This window comes from Lytechinus variegatus, chromosome 8, assembly GCF_018143015.1.
Source record: "Lytechinus variegatus isolate NC3 chromosome 8, Lvar_3.0, whole genome shotgun sequence".
In the NCBI taxonomy this organism is placed as follows: Eukaryota; Metazoa; Echinodermata; class Echinoidea; order Temnopleuroida; family Toxopneustidae; genus Lytechinus; species Lytechinus variegatus.
Window position 1 is genome coordinate 21,141,174 of NC_054747.1, and position 15,758 is coordinate 21,156,931.

At 37.5% G+C, this 15,758-nt stretch overlaps 1 protein-coding gene across 1 annotated transcript in view; it reads right to left on the reverse strand.

The window, feature by feature from the left end:
• Positions 1-15,552, reverse strand: part of LOC121419554 — a 36,084-nt gene extending 20,532 nt beyond the window's left edge. Inside the window, exons 1-10 of the mRNA XM_041614010.1 lie at positions 15,507-15,552; positions 14,641-14,685; positions 13,885-13,932; positions 9,387-9,437; positions 7,501-7,545; positions 6,322-6,393; positions 4,799-4,852; positions 3,547-3,624; positions 2,821-2,856; positions 1,955-2,248 (exon numbers count right to left, since the gene is read on the reverse strand). Of these exons, the coding sequence (XP_041469944.1) occupies positions 1,955-2,248; positions 2,821-2,856; positions 3,547-3,624; positions 4,799-4,852; positions 6,322-6,393; positions 7,501-7,545; positions 9,387-9,437; positions 13,885-13,932; positions 14,641-14,685; positions 15,507-15,552 (769 nt within the window). The remainder of the gene's footprint in view (positions 1-1,954; positions 2,249-2,820; positions 2,857-3,546; positions 3,625-4,798; positions 4,853-6,321; positions 6,394-7,500; positions 7,546-9,386; positions 9,438-13,884; positions 13,933-14,640; positions 14,686-15,506) is intronic.
• Positions 15,553-15,758: the final 206 nt, after the last annotated feature.

Genomic DNA, 15,758 nt, shown 5'->3' on the forward strand with positions numbered 1-15,758 from the left:
CGGAGGCTGACAGATCATCGACCTTAGTCTGTGACGGGAAAAGAGTCTCACGCTCTCATCCTGGTCTTGTTGGACCGGATAGCCGGTGGGTCAGACAGGCCTGGAGAAGTGAGATTTTCTCTACAAGTATAACGCTCAAAGGAAAAGGTCCCGACGTAGAATCTTTGGCTATCACCTTTCAGGCATGTGGCCGCAGCGCCACGGTTGCTCCCTATTCGCTCGGGCACATGGATGCGACTCCACAGCTCCACCCTCTTGGGCACGTGGACGCGATTCCACGGTTCCACCCTTTTCCGGGTACTACGCAAGCGGTCTCACTCTGTTATCCTCATACCCACAGCCGCTGATCACGGGAAAATATATACCAGCTGGGTTCTTCCCCAGCGGCGGACGTGGGATCAGGGATGAGTCGGATACGCTCATCTACTTGGTAAAGATGTTAACCTGAAAGCACATGAGAGGGCGAAAAACAGAGGAAGCGTGGGAGGGGTTGAACCAGAAAAGGAGGACAATTCCAAGGTCTACCTGAAGACAAAATTGACTTTAACATTAATATTTTTAGGATAAATTAAGGCGAGCTGAAGCTGAAGACAAAAGATAAGAAGATCATAGTCCTGCACTGTGGGGGGGGGGGATAATAAAAACGAAACAAATGACGTTAACTGATTAAGAACAATTAAGTACAATAAATCAACAAGACAAGGAAGCCCGCCTGAAAGATGTTTTATTAGCCAATTAAGGGGAATTAATTATCGCTAATTAATTAAATAATAATTAGCGTCGAGGAAAAACAAAAGTCGGAATACAATTCAAGAACACTAACTGAATGAAAAAAAATCGGGGCAGACGTAGTAAGAGAGACTGGGTGTTTCAAAACAATATGAATAATGGCGACGCCAAAACATCTCCACCTAGATAAGGGGGAGGGGAGATGAACCGGCGCAAGGAATTCTTGTGTGTTATTGTCTTCGGTGTAACAATTCAGTAAAGATTAGAGGGATGCATCCCAGTTATTGATAGTAAATTGAGATGTCTGATAACTTTATGGAATAAACGAAGAGAATGGATACCGTACTTGGCATTTCAAAATACTAGCGCGCATACTAGCGTTTACCCAGACAATAAACGGGTTTTTTTTTACACATAAAAAAAATTGAATTGAAACAAAATAATAAAATCTCGATGTCCAAGATATGTTTTTATATTGACTTCAAAAGTTGGTAATTTAAGCTCCATATCAGCCATCCGAACAAGGTTTGTATCTCATAGAACATGTAATGCGAGCACGAAGCGTGAGCGCAAACACTTTATGTAGTGGCATGAATTGAAAGATGTCTTCCCCTCTCCTTATTTCATTCACTCGTCTCCCTCCTCCTATTTGTCATCTTCTTTTTTCTCCTCTCTTTTTCTTTTCTTCATTCTCTCTCTCTTTTTCTCTTTTCGTTATTTCCAAAAAAGTGGGGGCATTTGATATTGCCCCCTCCTCCAAAGGGGAGGGGGGCGTTTCCCTCGGGATATCCGTCCATGGGCTAATGAAATGAAAAAAAGGGGAAAATAAGAGAAATTGCAAAAAAGTGATAACGATCTCCAGAAAGATTATCAACTCACTGTTTATAGTACTGCTATTACTACTTCTACTGATGCTGCTTCTGCTGCTATTACTACTATTGATAGTAATAACAAAACAAAATTAAGTAGTTTTATCACTACTACTAATACTACTAATACTACTACTTCTAATATCATACTACTACCATTACTACTTTGACTACTCCTGCTGCTTTTTTCGACTGCTACTATCATGACTCCTACAGTACTCTTAATGCTTTTATTACTGCTACAAATACTACTACTACTATTACTACTACTGCTACCTTTGTACTAATAACACTACTATTACTTCTTTACTATTGCCCCTGCTGTTATGATCGAATTTGTCTTTAACAAAACTTACCAGTACGTGCAGTTGATTTGGCGTCTTTAACGGCTCGTTTAAGTTTACGTTGCTTTTCGGCAATGCTGCATTCCTGTTGTTTATCCCATTTTCTTAGCATGTCCACTGTGCAGAATAGATGATGTTCGTTCTCCTCGAAAATTGTGTCGATGGTAATTTTGCCTCTGCCCTGAATCGTGGTGATGTTTTGATACAGCTTGTTGTTCATTATTTTATTACAATGCGGCAGGGAAGCGTCCTTAGCAAATTTTTCCAATTCTCTTGGGCTTAAAGGGCCTTGCTGTTCGTCGAACACTGTGGAAAGCAATAACTGAAAATTAGGGCATAGAATAGTTATGGCTAAACTCATTTGTACATTCTATTCAATTTCAGAGCTATAATTCATTAGGTATATTTATCAAAAACACTGTTTTGACAAGTGGGCGAATATCTTGTATTAAAACACACTAGCGTTTTGATTTATACGTTTAGTATTTCTGTTTGACAGCACCAGATTAAATATCAGGAGCAGAAAGTGTTGATCCACCAACGTAGAGGGCAGCAACACACAGCAGTGTTGCTATTAGGATTTTCCACTTGATACATGCCAACGAGACCATGAACCGATACAATACACTCAGTGATTATTTTTTTCTAACAGATTATGACAAGAATAGATTAAAAAAATAGAAACACAAAAATATACAAACAATAATACTGTACATTAAAAAAAGTAAACCGTCACTGGATTATTATCATAATTTTTCTTTAGTAAACAGATTGAATAATGTCATCAATAAACTCATCTACAAATCTACAAACACACCGTGTCATATTTTATATAAAGGAAATGCAAGATCTGTTCATGCGATTTTGAATATATTTACCCGTTAATAAAGGTTGATCCTCTCCGTTTACGGCATCTAAAATGAAAGAGGAAAATATTTTATTCAAACTTTAATAACCCAGGATCTATGGTCCCTTACTGTCTCTACTTTCATATCTCATAAGTAATGTAGGCGTCGTTGTTCATTACCCGATGGGTGTTTCATAAAGCTGTTCTTAAATTAAGAACGACTGGTGATCCTTTCTTGTTGTAAATAGTATATACATGGGCGATGGTTTAGCGCGTAAGAAAGGTTCACCAGTCGTTTTTAAAGTTGCACTTATCTTATGAACAGCTTTATGAAACAGCCCCCAGAACTGTATGATTTTGACGATAATGATATAAACAGCGTAAAATACATTAATGAGAGAGGGATCTCATCTGCCTAGAAATAATACCAACTGGAATAAACATGATTAGAAAGTAAAACAGACTTTTTTTTATTCGTGGATGTATCCTCATGAGTTATTTCTCCCAATTACAGAAAGGAAGTACACATTACAACAATTTATGACATGTTAAGAAACGAGTTTCTAATGAGGTTATGAAGCAGGATTTCAGATATTTTCATCCGGTAAATTTCATCATAAATACCATTTACAACTAATTGAAAAGGAATACATTTAGGACAAAAAGTGCAAGTGTTCATGAAGTTATTTGGAAAATCGAAAAAAATAGCAGTGAGAGATAACTGAAACCTTTTTGCGAAGCATTATACTGTACTTACCGTTTGCGAACTTCCGACAGTGAAAATAGTAAATCAGTAGGCCTACTATTATTGACACACTTCCGAAAAATCCGCCACCTGCAAGATGACAAAAGTGGTTAATCTATAGCTTGCTTTGAAATGGGGGTTATATGTTTATATAATTGTTTTATGTTCTGAGTAGAAATGAGGAAATAGTCCAGTAGACGGTCTCATAGGTCGTGTACAAGACCTGGAATGTTTTTTTTTCTTTCAAAAGTTTTTATTGATCGATCGGTACAACAATGATCATTACATCAATCGCATTTACAACGGTAAAGGATACAAAACAATGCAAAAACATACATCACAGTATATGAAAAAGTAGGTAAAAACAAGTTATTTGTATATCAAGGATGTAATAAAAATATTTTTGTCAATAGGGGTCCATTTTTTATAGTGCGATCCTTCAATATTTCTCTGTTTTGCAATGTTTATTTTAATCGGTTAAGTATTAGAAATGAAAGATATTAGCCCTCTTATACATGGTTGTGTGTTTTTACACTTTTCTACGTAAACATATGTTTTGAACATTAGTACCAAATGGTTTAGTAGCAAAACCTGGAAAAGTTGTAATAAGTACATTTTTGTTGTTCTTGTTGTTGTTGATTGGTGTTCTAGATGGGTATTGAAGTAAATTCAGCTTGGTTGTCACCTTAGCAACCTTGGGCATTTTGTCAATTAGCGTAATTGAAACCGGGAAATGAAACTATTGTCATAAATCGATTCCTCGTCACAGAAACACTGAGAAAGAAAATTATTTATGTTATCAGTATTTCTAGTTTAAGAGTAGAAGCATATTACATATTGTACACATGTTACTTAGATGATTATGCTAATTAGGCTTATTAAAAAAATATGCTCAAGGTTTCCATTATGATAAAAGTCATGTACTTAACAACTTTTCCAGGTATGAGCAATTTCTACTGGAGCCCGAGGTTCCTCGAGGCCGATTTTCCTTTATAAATTTTCTTTTATAAGAAGGGTCTGAATGTGCAGCCTACTCATGCCTTGTGTACTGAAGGCCCTGAAACAGGAAGGTTTGTATGTGCAAGTCTTTGCACGAAGGCACACTTGCTGATCAAAGTTTCAATCAGAGTCTGTGCCTGCAGACTAGGCAAACCACCCACAAAACGTCCGTGAATAGCGTGAAAACCTGTTAATTAGTTTTGAAACTTGCAATGAATGGATTAAATACCGATATACATGTAACACGAAGAGATTTAAGACTCACCTGCAAAGACCATCAACAAAATAAGATAAAGCTTCCTCCCTTTGTCGTTGGGTTCTGTTATATTAGGAATAAAAAAAAGAAACTTAAAGTAACTAATGTGTCTCGCCAAGATACAGAGTGAGTATATTTCCTTGTTTGGTATGTACTAACAAGTCTGTAAAAGGCGTATTAAAGGCAAAGATATTCTTTCCCCGTCTTCCGCATTTTGATTGGTAACTTTAAAGGGCAAAATAAAACATTTATCTATCTCTGGTTGTGAGAAATTTAGCAATAAAAATAATTCTTAGTATGTGCATACCGATGCATGAAGCATTCTAATATGCTCCGTTCTATAATTTTCGTTCTCCGGAACGTTCTGTTGCTGTTAGCATGATTAGTGTATTATTGGCTAATACATGTAGTAGGACAGGTCGAATAGTTGCTGTTCGCGGCTTGTCCTGGTTTGCTGCGAAGCTTTCAAACAATAATGGCAACCAAAACGTATAAATATGAAGCCAGACGTGCAAATTTCATAATCACTTTTTGGTGAAATGACAGAATAAACTATGCTTTATTCAAATTGGAATGATTTTAAAAGGAAAAACTCGAATACTTGATAACCATGTACCATAATTAAACGTTTGACTGATTCTATGAACAAATAATTTTCTTCGCTTTTCATCTGTATTAGATGTACGTCGAACCAGGGGCGGAAATCTCTCCGAAAAGGTAGGGGGGACAGGGGGCTGGAAAATTTGACTAGCCAAAAAAAAAGAAAAAGAAAAAAAAGAGGTTATCCTCCAAAAAGTAAGGTCCTCACGTCCTAAAATACACGTTTATTTCGATTTTGAATGATGTATTTCTTACCATAAAAAACACCACAAATAGTAGGGAGGGGGCGTTTGATATTGTGTCCCCCTACTATTTTGAGTGCCCCACTGGGATTTCCGCCCATGCGTCAAACCATTGCGCAATGTAACCATCTGTTTGTGTGAAAGTGGTAAAATAATATTTTAATTCCCATACTTCGAACTAAAACAATTGCCTGATATTCACAATTTCTTTCGGTCTAGCAAAATTTAGTATTTGGACTATTACATTGTCAGAGTGTAGATAGGTCTGGAAAATGTAGGAAATCAAAGAAGGCAAATCGAAAGTTTCTTGACCGTCGGATGTAAATGAAGTTTAAACTTGATTTAACATATTTCCCTATTTCTAAACAAGAATAGCATGAATAGACTCCGATGATGCACGGGAGTTTCATGACGTTTTCTCCGTCGAAAGTTGCTCTGCTATAAATTTCGCACACTAATCGAAAAATTGACTTTAAAAATGATTTTAATACTATCCCGTACATATAACGTAACATACAACCATGTTGCAGCCCTATAACCCTACAGCTTAGACGAAATAAAGCCCGGAGCAAATGTCCCAGGTGCAAATGTCGTCCCTCTGCACGGGTTACCCCCTTTTTGGCTAGATTAATAAAGAAGAATAATTGGCATTATCAATAGTAAACACAATTATTGCGTAGACAACCTTACTTGTAGTTGGAGACATCTGTGGTGAAGTCGACCCCGCCAAACGCGTAGTTGACAGTGATGTACTGGTTTGCTCTAATGTTTAAAACAAAAAAGTAAGACAAAGTATAAACAAAATTACGCCGCCACGTACACATCCTCACGCCTATCCACACGCCTAATGACATGTATCCTAAAGTTGGCAGCAGCTTACAGTTAATTTAGCACCGAAATATTCCAAATATGCAAAAAAAAACAACTTAAATTTATGTGTTCCTTTTTTTCTTTTCATTTATCTACATATATATGTATATTTTTTTTGCTGATGAGCTAAGAAGCTCACCCAATAAGTAGTTTTGGAGAATTGCACATTTTACAGAATCGTCAATTTTATTACTCACGAGATCACTACGTTAAGTTTAAAGCGCTATTTCTCAGTCAAAATCCATGTAAATATCATCAAATCCTACAGTATAGTTTATAGGAATCGAATACTTCAGATGGAGAATTCATTCATAGTGCTTTCGCTTGCTCTTTTCAGACTAGCAACACCTTCAGATCCTAAAACAAAATGTGAAAGGTGTCATTCAAAACATATTCTAAACAATCTAAATTTTTATAATACATTTTAAAGGTCAACAAATTGACGTCCTATCCGCGGGACGGAGTTTTTTCCAATGTAACATAGCCTGCATCTATGAAACAGGGGAGAGACGTTTACACACAACGCACTGGCTCAGTCATTAGCCCGGGGTTGACTGGAACCAATATTTAGTTCGACAGGCATACACTTCACCGACTGAGCCAACTTCGCTCTCTGATTCAAAATTAAAGATGTAAAAGAAGGTAAATGCTTAAGAGGTGTACATATAAAAACAAGGGCTCTTGTGCCTGTTTTCAAGCTATATAAAGACGTTTATATATATATATATATGTGTGTGTGTGTATGTGTGTGTGTGTCTGTGTTGACAGGACGAGTAAAGACGAGTTATTCACTTTGAAAAGCTCAATTGTTTGAAAAAATATATTGTTTGGGTGTAAATTTTCCTCTTTTACATGAAAATGATAGACCTTCGTCATCCAGCAACTATAATTATACTAACACTATCCTGACAGCCTCAGTTTGCTTACTGTTTGACCGATATTTGAATGACATTCAAAATATATACCTGTCTTTCTAAATGAAATGAATATTCTACTTACCAGCACTTGTCGTAGCTTTCTCGGTGGTTACTTTAGTCGTGTGATCTATAAATAAATAGGGATAACCCAGAAAATATTCAAGCACCGATTTCTAAATCGGCATCTTCAATATACAGCACATAATTCAGATAGATACCGCAGCCTTTCTCTTTGTTGTATACCGTTGCATAATGTCACCCCAAACACTCGAAAAAGAATATGAGGGAACACAACTTTTGACAAATTTCTGAAAGGTCTGTAATGTAATTGCAGCTTGTTGAGAACATTTATGCTCGATACAGCCTGTTCACCTCCACGGGTTCACCTCATATATATTTGTTGGTAGTATGAAAAGAAAACTGGTCCAGAAGCACCACATGGATGTATCTTCTAATCCATTATAACCCAGACTAGACTCGTGTTTTTTGTTGTGTGTTGACCAATGTGCTACGAAATCAAACATTTGTCTTATCTGTGTGACAGCATTTTACCACGTTTAAAGGGGCGGTCCGGGCTGAAAGTATTTATAACTTAATAAATAGAGTAGAATTCACTGAGCAAAATGCCGAAAATTTCGTCAAAATCGGACAACAAATAGCAAAGTTATTAAATTTTAAAGTTTAGTAATATTTTGTAAAATCAGTCGTCATTAATATTCATTAGGTGGGCTGATGATGTCACGTCTCCACTTTTTATTTTGTATTTTATTATACGAAAATAGGTTTATTCAATTTTTTTCCTCCAAGAACTGGAAAAATTGGATTCACAACTGATTTAGTGCATTAGATATTTATTGCTGCAACTTATCTCATTATAAGGGATACATATTATTCACAAATGTATGAAATAATGAAAAAGATATGATTTTACGTAATAACATAAGAAAACGGAAAGTGGAGATGTGACATCATCAGCTAGCCTAATGAATATTCATGACGACTGTTTTCACAAAATATTGCTAAATTTTAAACTTTATTATTTGTTATCCGATTTTGATGAAATTTTCAGTGTTTTGCTTAGTGAATTCTACTCTGTGTATTAAGATATAAATATTTTCAGCCTGGACAACCCCTTTAAAGCATACAACGGTCTTTGTTTTTGCCCTTTACCATTTTTGGCTGCCCCTTCAGTCAATGTCTTCAATCGCAATAGTTATGTAATTAGTCACCGGTGATCACTTTTATTTTCTAAATCATCAATCTATTGCTCTTCCCTTTACGACATAGGGAACTCTATAGTGACTGAACTTGAACATATCTTGTGAACATGTTTATAAGAAATGAAGGGCATTAACAGTCCGTACGTAAAGACCATATTGGGCGCTGCTTAACCTATAACGAGAAAGGGAAATCGAGTACATTTAAAATTAATTCGATACATTAATTTGAGTAGGAAGAGGAAAGTATATCAGTATACTAATACGAATGTCGATGACTTTATTCGATGATACATACTACAAAGGAAGTAAAAAGTCAAGCAAAAGAAAGAATTTATAAGTCCGAACATGTAATTTAAAGACAAAGATGATGCTAGTTGACAATAATTTATTGCATAATAATAATATAATTCATAATATTAGGACATCATAAAAAGCTTCAACATATATATATTTTCATTTGTTTCAGACTGATATTTTCCCTACTTTTATCTGCCTTAGCGTCGGTATACTTTCTGCTGAAATATGAGCTTTAGAAAAAAAAATCAAATGAAGAAACATCACAAAATTTCCTGACTATCGGTTATCAAGGGCACATTTGTTTCATTTCTGTAAATGAAGTATTTAGAAATAGTGGGAGAATACACGAAGAATTCACTATGAAGAGTTAACTTTAATTTTGACCTGCACATTGGTAGAACGATTGAAATATAATTAAAGATAATTCTGCTGGGTAGAGTACCCCACTTACCAGCACTTGTCGTTTTGTCATTCCTCGTGGTGGTTATTTCGGTCGTATGATCTATTAATAAAAGAAAAGAGAGGGAGAGAGATATACTCTAAAAATGTTCAAGTACCGATGTTTAAATTGGCTTCCTCCCTGTACAGTTCTTGTACAGTGCATATCACATTATGATTATAACGTCTTATTGCCATAAAAAAGATGGATATTGTTTACTAATGCAAACAAGTTTCGGAGCATGCACCAATTTCAACCCACATAGTCATAATTTGGGTTTAACGTTCAAAATACTGCCTGTTTGCCTCTTATCCTAAAGCCCCTTTTACACCTTCACGGAAGCAACACGGATCATCCCCAATTGTCAAACCGGGGTCATCCGTGTACAGTCCGGGACTACCGTGTACACTCCGGCTACTCATCCGGCGCCATCCTTGATGTACCGGCATGTCCGGGAGAAAAATTGAACATGTTCAATTTTTCATCCCGGAGTACACGGACTGATAATCATCCGTGTTCATCCTTGTAGCCTGCTTGTACATCCGTGTAGCTACCGAATGCATCCGGGAGGCTCCTTGTAAGAACCGGGTGATCCTTGTTGATACCGGCTTTATCCGGGGTCAAATGTTTGTATTGTTTGCGTACATGAACAATAGTCCGTATTCATAACCAAGCACGAGCATGCTCCAGATGCTGCATCACGGATGCAACACGGATCATCACGGATCTCAGTCCGTGGTGATCCGGGGTGCCAAATTTGTATTTTCCTAGCATTCCCGGAGTGAGTACGGAGTTAACTGGTTATTAACACGGATATGTACGGAAAAGTACGGAGTCTACAAGGATAGGCAAGGTAGCAATAGGGATCCTGTTTGATATGCTCCCGGAGCCAACACGGAATACCCGGATGATCACGGATGTTACTGGGTCTTTACACGGACCTTCACGGTTGCTCACATTCTGTACTGGGATATATCAAGTGCATTAGGCAAGTATTCTGACGATAAAATACATAGAAAAATTGACCTAAATATTATATTTAAGGGCCAAACAATTATCATAATGATACAAATGCTATTTGTACCCAAAATGATAAACTTTTTAGGTGTAATTATCAAATTATACATAATATTGCAAAATATGCATAAATTTGCATAATTAATTAGCCGCAAACAGAAATAACAAATTTTCCCGAATGGTACATGTTATGTATGCAGGATTTTGCAGTATCCATGTCGATGAAAGCGAGTATTATAAAAGAATATTGTAGAAATAAGATTTTAAATGGTCAATTTGGCAGCCATTTTGTTTATGCAAATTAGGTGGTCAAGACATTAAAAATTGGCTTGGGAACCGGTCTTATCAGATTCAGCACCTTCAAATTAGGTGAAATAGACCGGTTCCCAACTTTAACCCCAAAATGCTCCTTGAATTCAAATTCTCCCAATATTGGTCTTGTCTAGTTATGAATACGGACTATTGTACGCAAACAATACAAACATTTGACCCCGGATAAAGCCGGTATCAACAAGGATCACCCGGTTCTTACAAGGAGCCTCCCGGATGCATTCGGTAGCTACACGGATGTACAAGGAGGCTACAAGGATGAACACGGATGATTATCAGTCCGTGTACTCCGGGATGAAAAATTGAACATGTTCAATTTTTCTCCCGGACATGCCGGTACATCAAGGATGGCGCCGGATGAGTAGCCGGAGTGTACACGGTAGTCCCGGACTGTACACGGATGACCCCGGATTGACAATCCGGGATGATCCGTGTTGCTTCCGTGAAGGTGTAAAAGGGGCTTAAGCTTCATTCTAGTAAGATGCCAGCGACAAGAAGTGGTAAAGCCCCTTTTACACCTTCACGGAAGCAACACGGATCATCCCGGATTGTCAAATGTTTGTATTGTTTGCGTACATGAACAATAGTCCGTATTCATAACCAAGCACGAGCATGCTCCAGATGCTGCATCACGGATGCAACACGGATCATCACGGATCTCAGTCCGTGGTGATCCGGGGTGCCAAATTTGTATTTTCCTAGCATTCCCGGAGTGAGTACGGAGTTAACTGGTTATTAACACGGATATGTACGGAAAAGTACGGAGTCTACAAGGATAGGCAAGGTAGCAATAGGGATCCTGTTTGATATGCTCCGGAGCCAACACGGAATACCCGGATGATCACGGATGTTACTGGGTCTTTACACGGACCTTCACGGTTGCTCACATTCTGTACTGGGATATATCAAGTGCATTAGGCAAGTATTCTGACGATAAAATACATAGAAAAATTGACCTAAATATTATATTTAAGGGCCAAACAATTATCATAATGATACAAATGCTATTTGTACCCAAAATGATAAACTTTTTGGTGTAATTATCAAATTATACATAATATTGCAAAATATGCATAAATTTGCATAATTAATTAGCCGCAAACAGAAATAACAAATTTTCCCGAATGGTACATGTTATGTATGCAGGATTTTGCAGTATCCATGTCGATGAAAGCGAGTATTATAAAAGAATATTGTAGAAATAAGATTTTAAATGGTCAATTTGGCAGCCATTTTGTTTATGCAAATTAGGTGGTCAAGACATTAAAAATTGGCTTGGGAACCGGTCTTATCAGATTCAGCACCTTCAAATTAGGTGAAATAGACCGGTTCCCAACTTTTACCCCAAAATGCTCCTTGAATTCAAATTCTCCCAATATTGGTCTTGTCTAGATATGAATACGGACTACTGTACGCAAACAATACAAACATTTGACCCCGGATAAAGCCGGTATCAACAAGGATCACCCGGTTCTTACAAGGAGCCTCCCGGATGCATTCGGTAGCTACACGGATGTACAAGGAGGCTACAAGGATGAACACGGATGATTATCAGTCCGTGTACTCCGGGATGAAAAATTGAACATGTTCAATTTTTCTCCCGGACATGCCGGTACATCAAGGATGGCGCCGGATGAGTAGCCGGAGTGTACACGGTAGTCCCGGACTGTACACGGATGACCCCGGATTGACAATCTGGGATGATCCGTGTTGCTTCCGTGAAGGTGTAAAAGGGGCTTAAGCTTCATTCTAGTAAGATGCCGGCGACAAGTAGTGGTAAAGCCCCTTTTACACCTTCACGGAAGCAACACGGATCATCCCGGATTGTCAATCCGGGGTCATCCGTGTACAGTCCGGGACTACCGTGTACACTCCGGCTACTCATCCGGCGCCATCCTTGATGTACCGGCATGTCCGGGAGAAAAATTGAACATGTTCAATTTTTCATCCCGGAGTACACGGACTGATAATCATCCGTGTTCATCCTTGTAGCCTCCTTGTACATCCGTGTAGCTACCGAATGCATCCGGGAGGCTCCTTGTAAGAACCGGGTAATCCTTGTTGATACCGGCTTTATCCGGGGTCAAATGTTTGTATTGTTTGCGTACGTGAACAATAGTCCGTATTCATAACCAAGCACGAGCATGCTCCAGATGTTGCAAAAAGGGACGAAACTTCATTCTAGACAGATGCCGGCGACAAGAAGTGGTAAGGTCCGTGTAAAGACCCAGTAACATCCGTGATCATCCGGGTATTCCGTGTTGGCTCCGGGGGCATATCAAACAGGATCCCTATTGCTACCTTGCCTATCCTTGTAGACCCCGTACTTTTCCGTACATATCCGTGTTAATAACCAGTTAACTCCGTACTCACTCCGGGAATGCTAGGAAAATACAAATTTGGCACCCCGGATCATCACGGACTGAGATCCGTGATGATCCGTGTTGCATCCGTGAAGGTGTAAAAGGGGCTTTAGGTCCGTGTAAAGACCCAGTAACATCCGTGATCATCCGGGTATTCCGTGTTGGCTCCGGGAGCATATCAAACAGGATCCCTATTGCTACCTTGCCTATCCTTGTAGACTCCGTACTTTTCCGTACATATCCGTGTTAATAACCAGTTAACTCCGTACTCACTCCGGGAATGCTAGGAAAATACAAATTTGGCACCCCGGATCATCACGGACTGAGATCCGTGATGATCCGTGTTGCATCCGTGAAGGTGTAAAAGGGGCTTTAGCACCGCATAGAAATTCCCTTTCTCCATGATAACCCGGACCAGTTAATAATAATAAGGGTTAACGATTGTGTGTTCGCTGTGCGTTGCCCGATGTGCTGGCAAGTTTCGGATTTGATTTAGTCCTGAAAATCAAATGGCTCGATTCATTTACTCGCCTTCCTCCTTAAGGGTCGTAAAACCTAGCCCCATTATATTTCTATAAATTTCTTTTATATGTGTATTCGTATTTGTCTGGATTTGAGAAACTAAAATTGTATTCCCTAAAATCATCCGAAGTTTCTTTGAGGTCTAGAGATGAAGAGAGAGAGAGAGAAAGAGAAAAGGTAAAATCGTCTATGGTAAAAGTAATATTGTTTTTCTAACCAAACTTTTGTCTGAAAATGTGATTTAAAAGATACATTGGTTGAAGGAATATCATATTTACCAGTACTTGTAGTTGTGTCACTCTTAGTGGTTATCTCAGTCGTTTGGTCTAAAAAAAGAAAAGAAATGGTGGTCCTTAAAATATTCAAGGAGTGTTAATTTCTAATGAAATGTTAGAATATCAATGTCCGGACCCTGAAGTTAATTTGAAATTATTTTTGGCAAACTAAAAGTGCCTGTTTTCAAGCTATATAAAGACGTGTATATATATAAATATATATATATATATATATACATATTGTAAAGAAATGGATGAAGAGAACAATTGTAGACGTAGCTTAAATCAAGGTTCCCCAGAGCTATCTACCCTTTAGAAACCTTGATTTAAGCTACGTCTACCATTGTTCTCTTCTTCAATTTCTTTACAATATTTAAATAAAAGAGTTGTCAAAGCTGTTGTACATGTATAGCTTCACACACACACACACACATACACACACACACATATATATATATATATATATATATATATATGTGTGTGTGTGTGTGTGGGTGTGTGTGAGGGTGTGTGTGTCTGTGTTGACATGACGAGTAAAGACGAGTTATTCACTTTGAAAAGCTGAATTGTTTGAAAAAATATATTGTTTGGATGTAAATTTTCCTCTTTTTCATGAAAATGATAGACCTTCGTCATCCAGCAACTATAATTATACTAACACTATTCTGACAGCCTCAGTTTGCTTACTGTTTGACCGATATTTGAATGACATTCAAAATATATACCTGTCTTTCTAAATGAAATGAATATTCTACTTACCAGCACTTGTCGTAGCTTTCTCGGTGGTTACTTTAGTCGTGTGATCTATAAATAAATGGGGATAACCCAGAAAATATTTGTATATGTGTATTCGTATTTGTCTGGATTTGAGAAACTAAAATTGTATTCCCTAAAATCATCCGAAGTTTCTTAAAGGTCTAGAGATGAAGAGAGAGAGAGAGAAAGATAAAAAGTAAAATCGTCTATGGTAAAAGTAATATTGTTTTTCTAACCAAACTTTTGTCTGAAAATGTGATTTAAAAGATACATTGGTTGAAGGAATACCATATTTACCAGTACTTGTAGTTGTGTCACTCTTAGTGGTTATCTCAGTCGTTTGGTCTAAAAAAAAGAAAAGAAATGGTGGTCCTTAAAAATATTCAAGGAGTGTTAATTTCTAATGAAATGTTAGAATATCAATGTCCGGACCCAGAAGTTAATTTGAAATTATTTTTGGCAAACTAAAAGTGCTTGTTTTCAAGCTATATAAAGACGTGTATATATATATATATATATGTGTGTGTGTGTGTGTGTGTGTGTGTGTGTGTGTGTGTGTGAGGGTGAGGGTGTCTGTGTTTACAGGACGAGTAAAGTTTTGGCAAACTAAAAGGAGGACAATTTGGCCAATAGTATTATTGTAAAGCGGTAACATCAACCCCCTAACGGTTTCTGAAGCTGTCCCCGATAACGTATACTAAGTTCTTACATTGCAATGATTTATTCCCCGCTTTTGATTACTGATTGGTTTCCCTCTTCAATTAGTATTTTTCTCGCGATGGATTAGTAAGTCGTGATTTAAAAAACCCGAAAAGAATCATATTATTCTGAAGACTTTAACAACAAAGGGAGAAGTACAGTGGCCCTACCGGGACATGTCTTTTTTATGGGAAATTCATGCTTGCCATTAGACATCCTTACCTAATAAGGTATACCAAACCTAATGCGATTTTTCGACCTATACTAAAACGATATTGAAAAGAAAATTCCTGTTGATTGAAATTGATATTTTACTTACCGGTTTGTGTAGTTTTATCATCATTGGTGGTTATTTCAGTCGTTGAATCTATAAATGAAGACAATAGTACAAGGTTTCAAGCGCTGTCAAATCTGCAGGATAC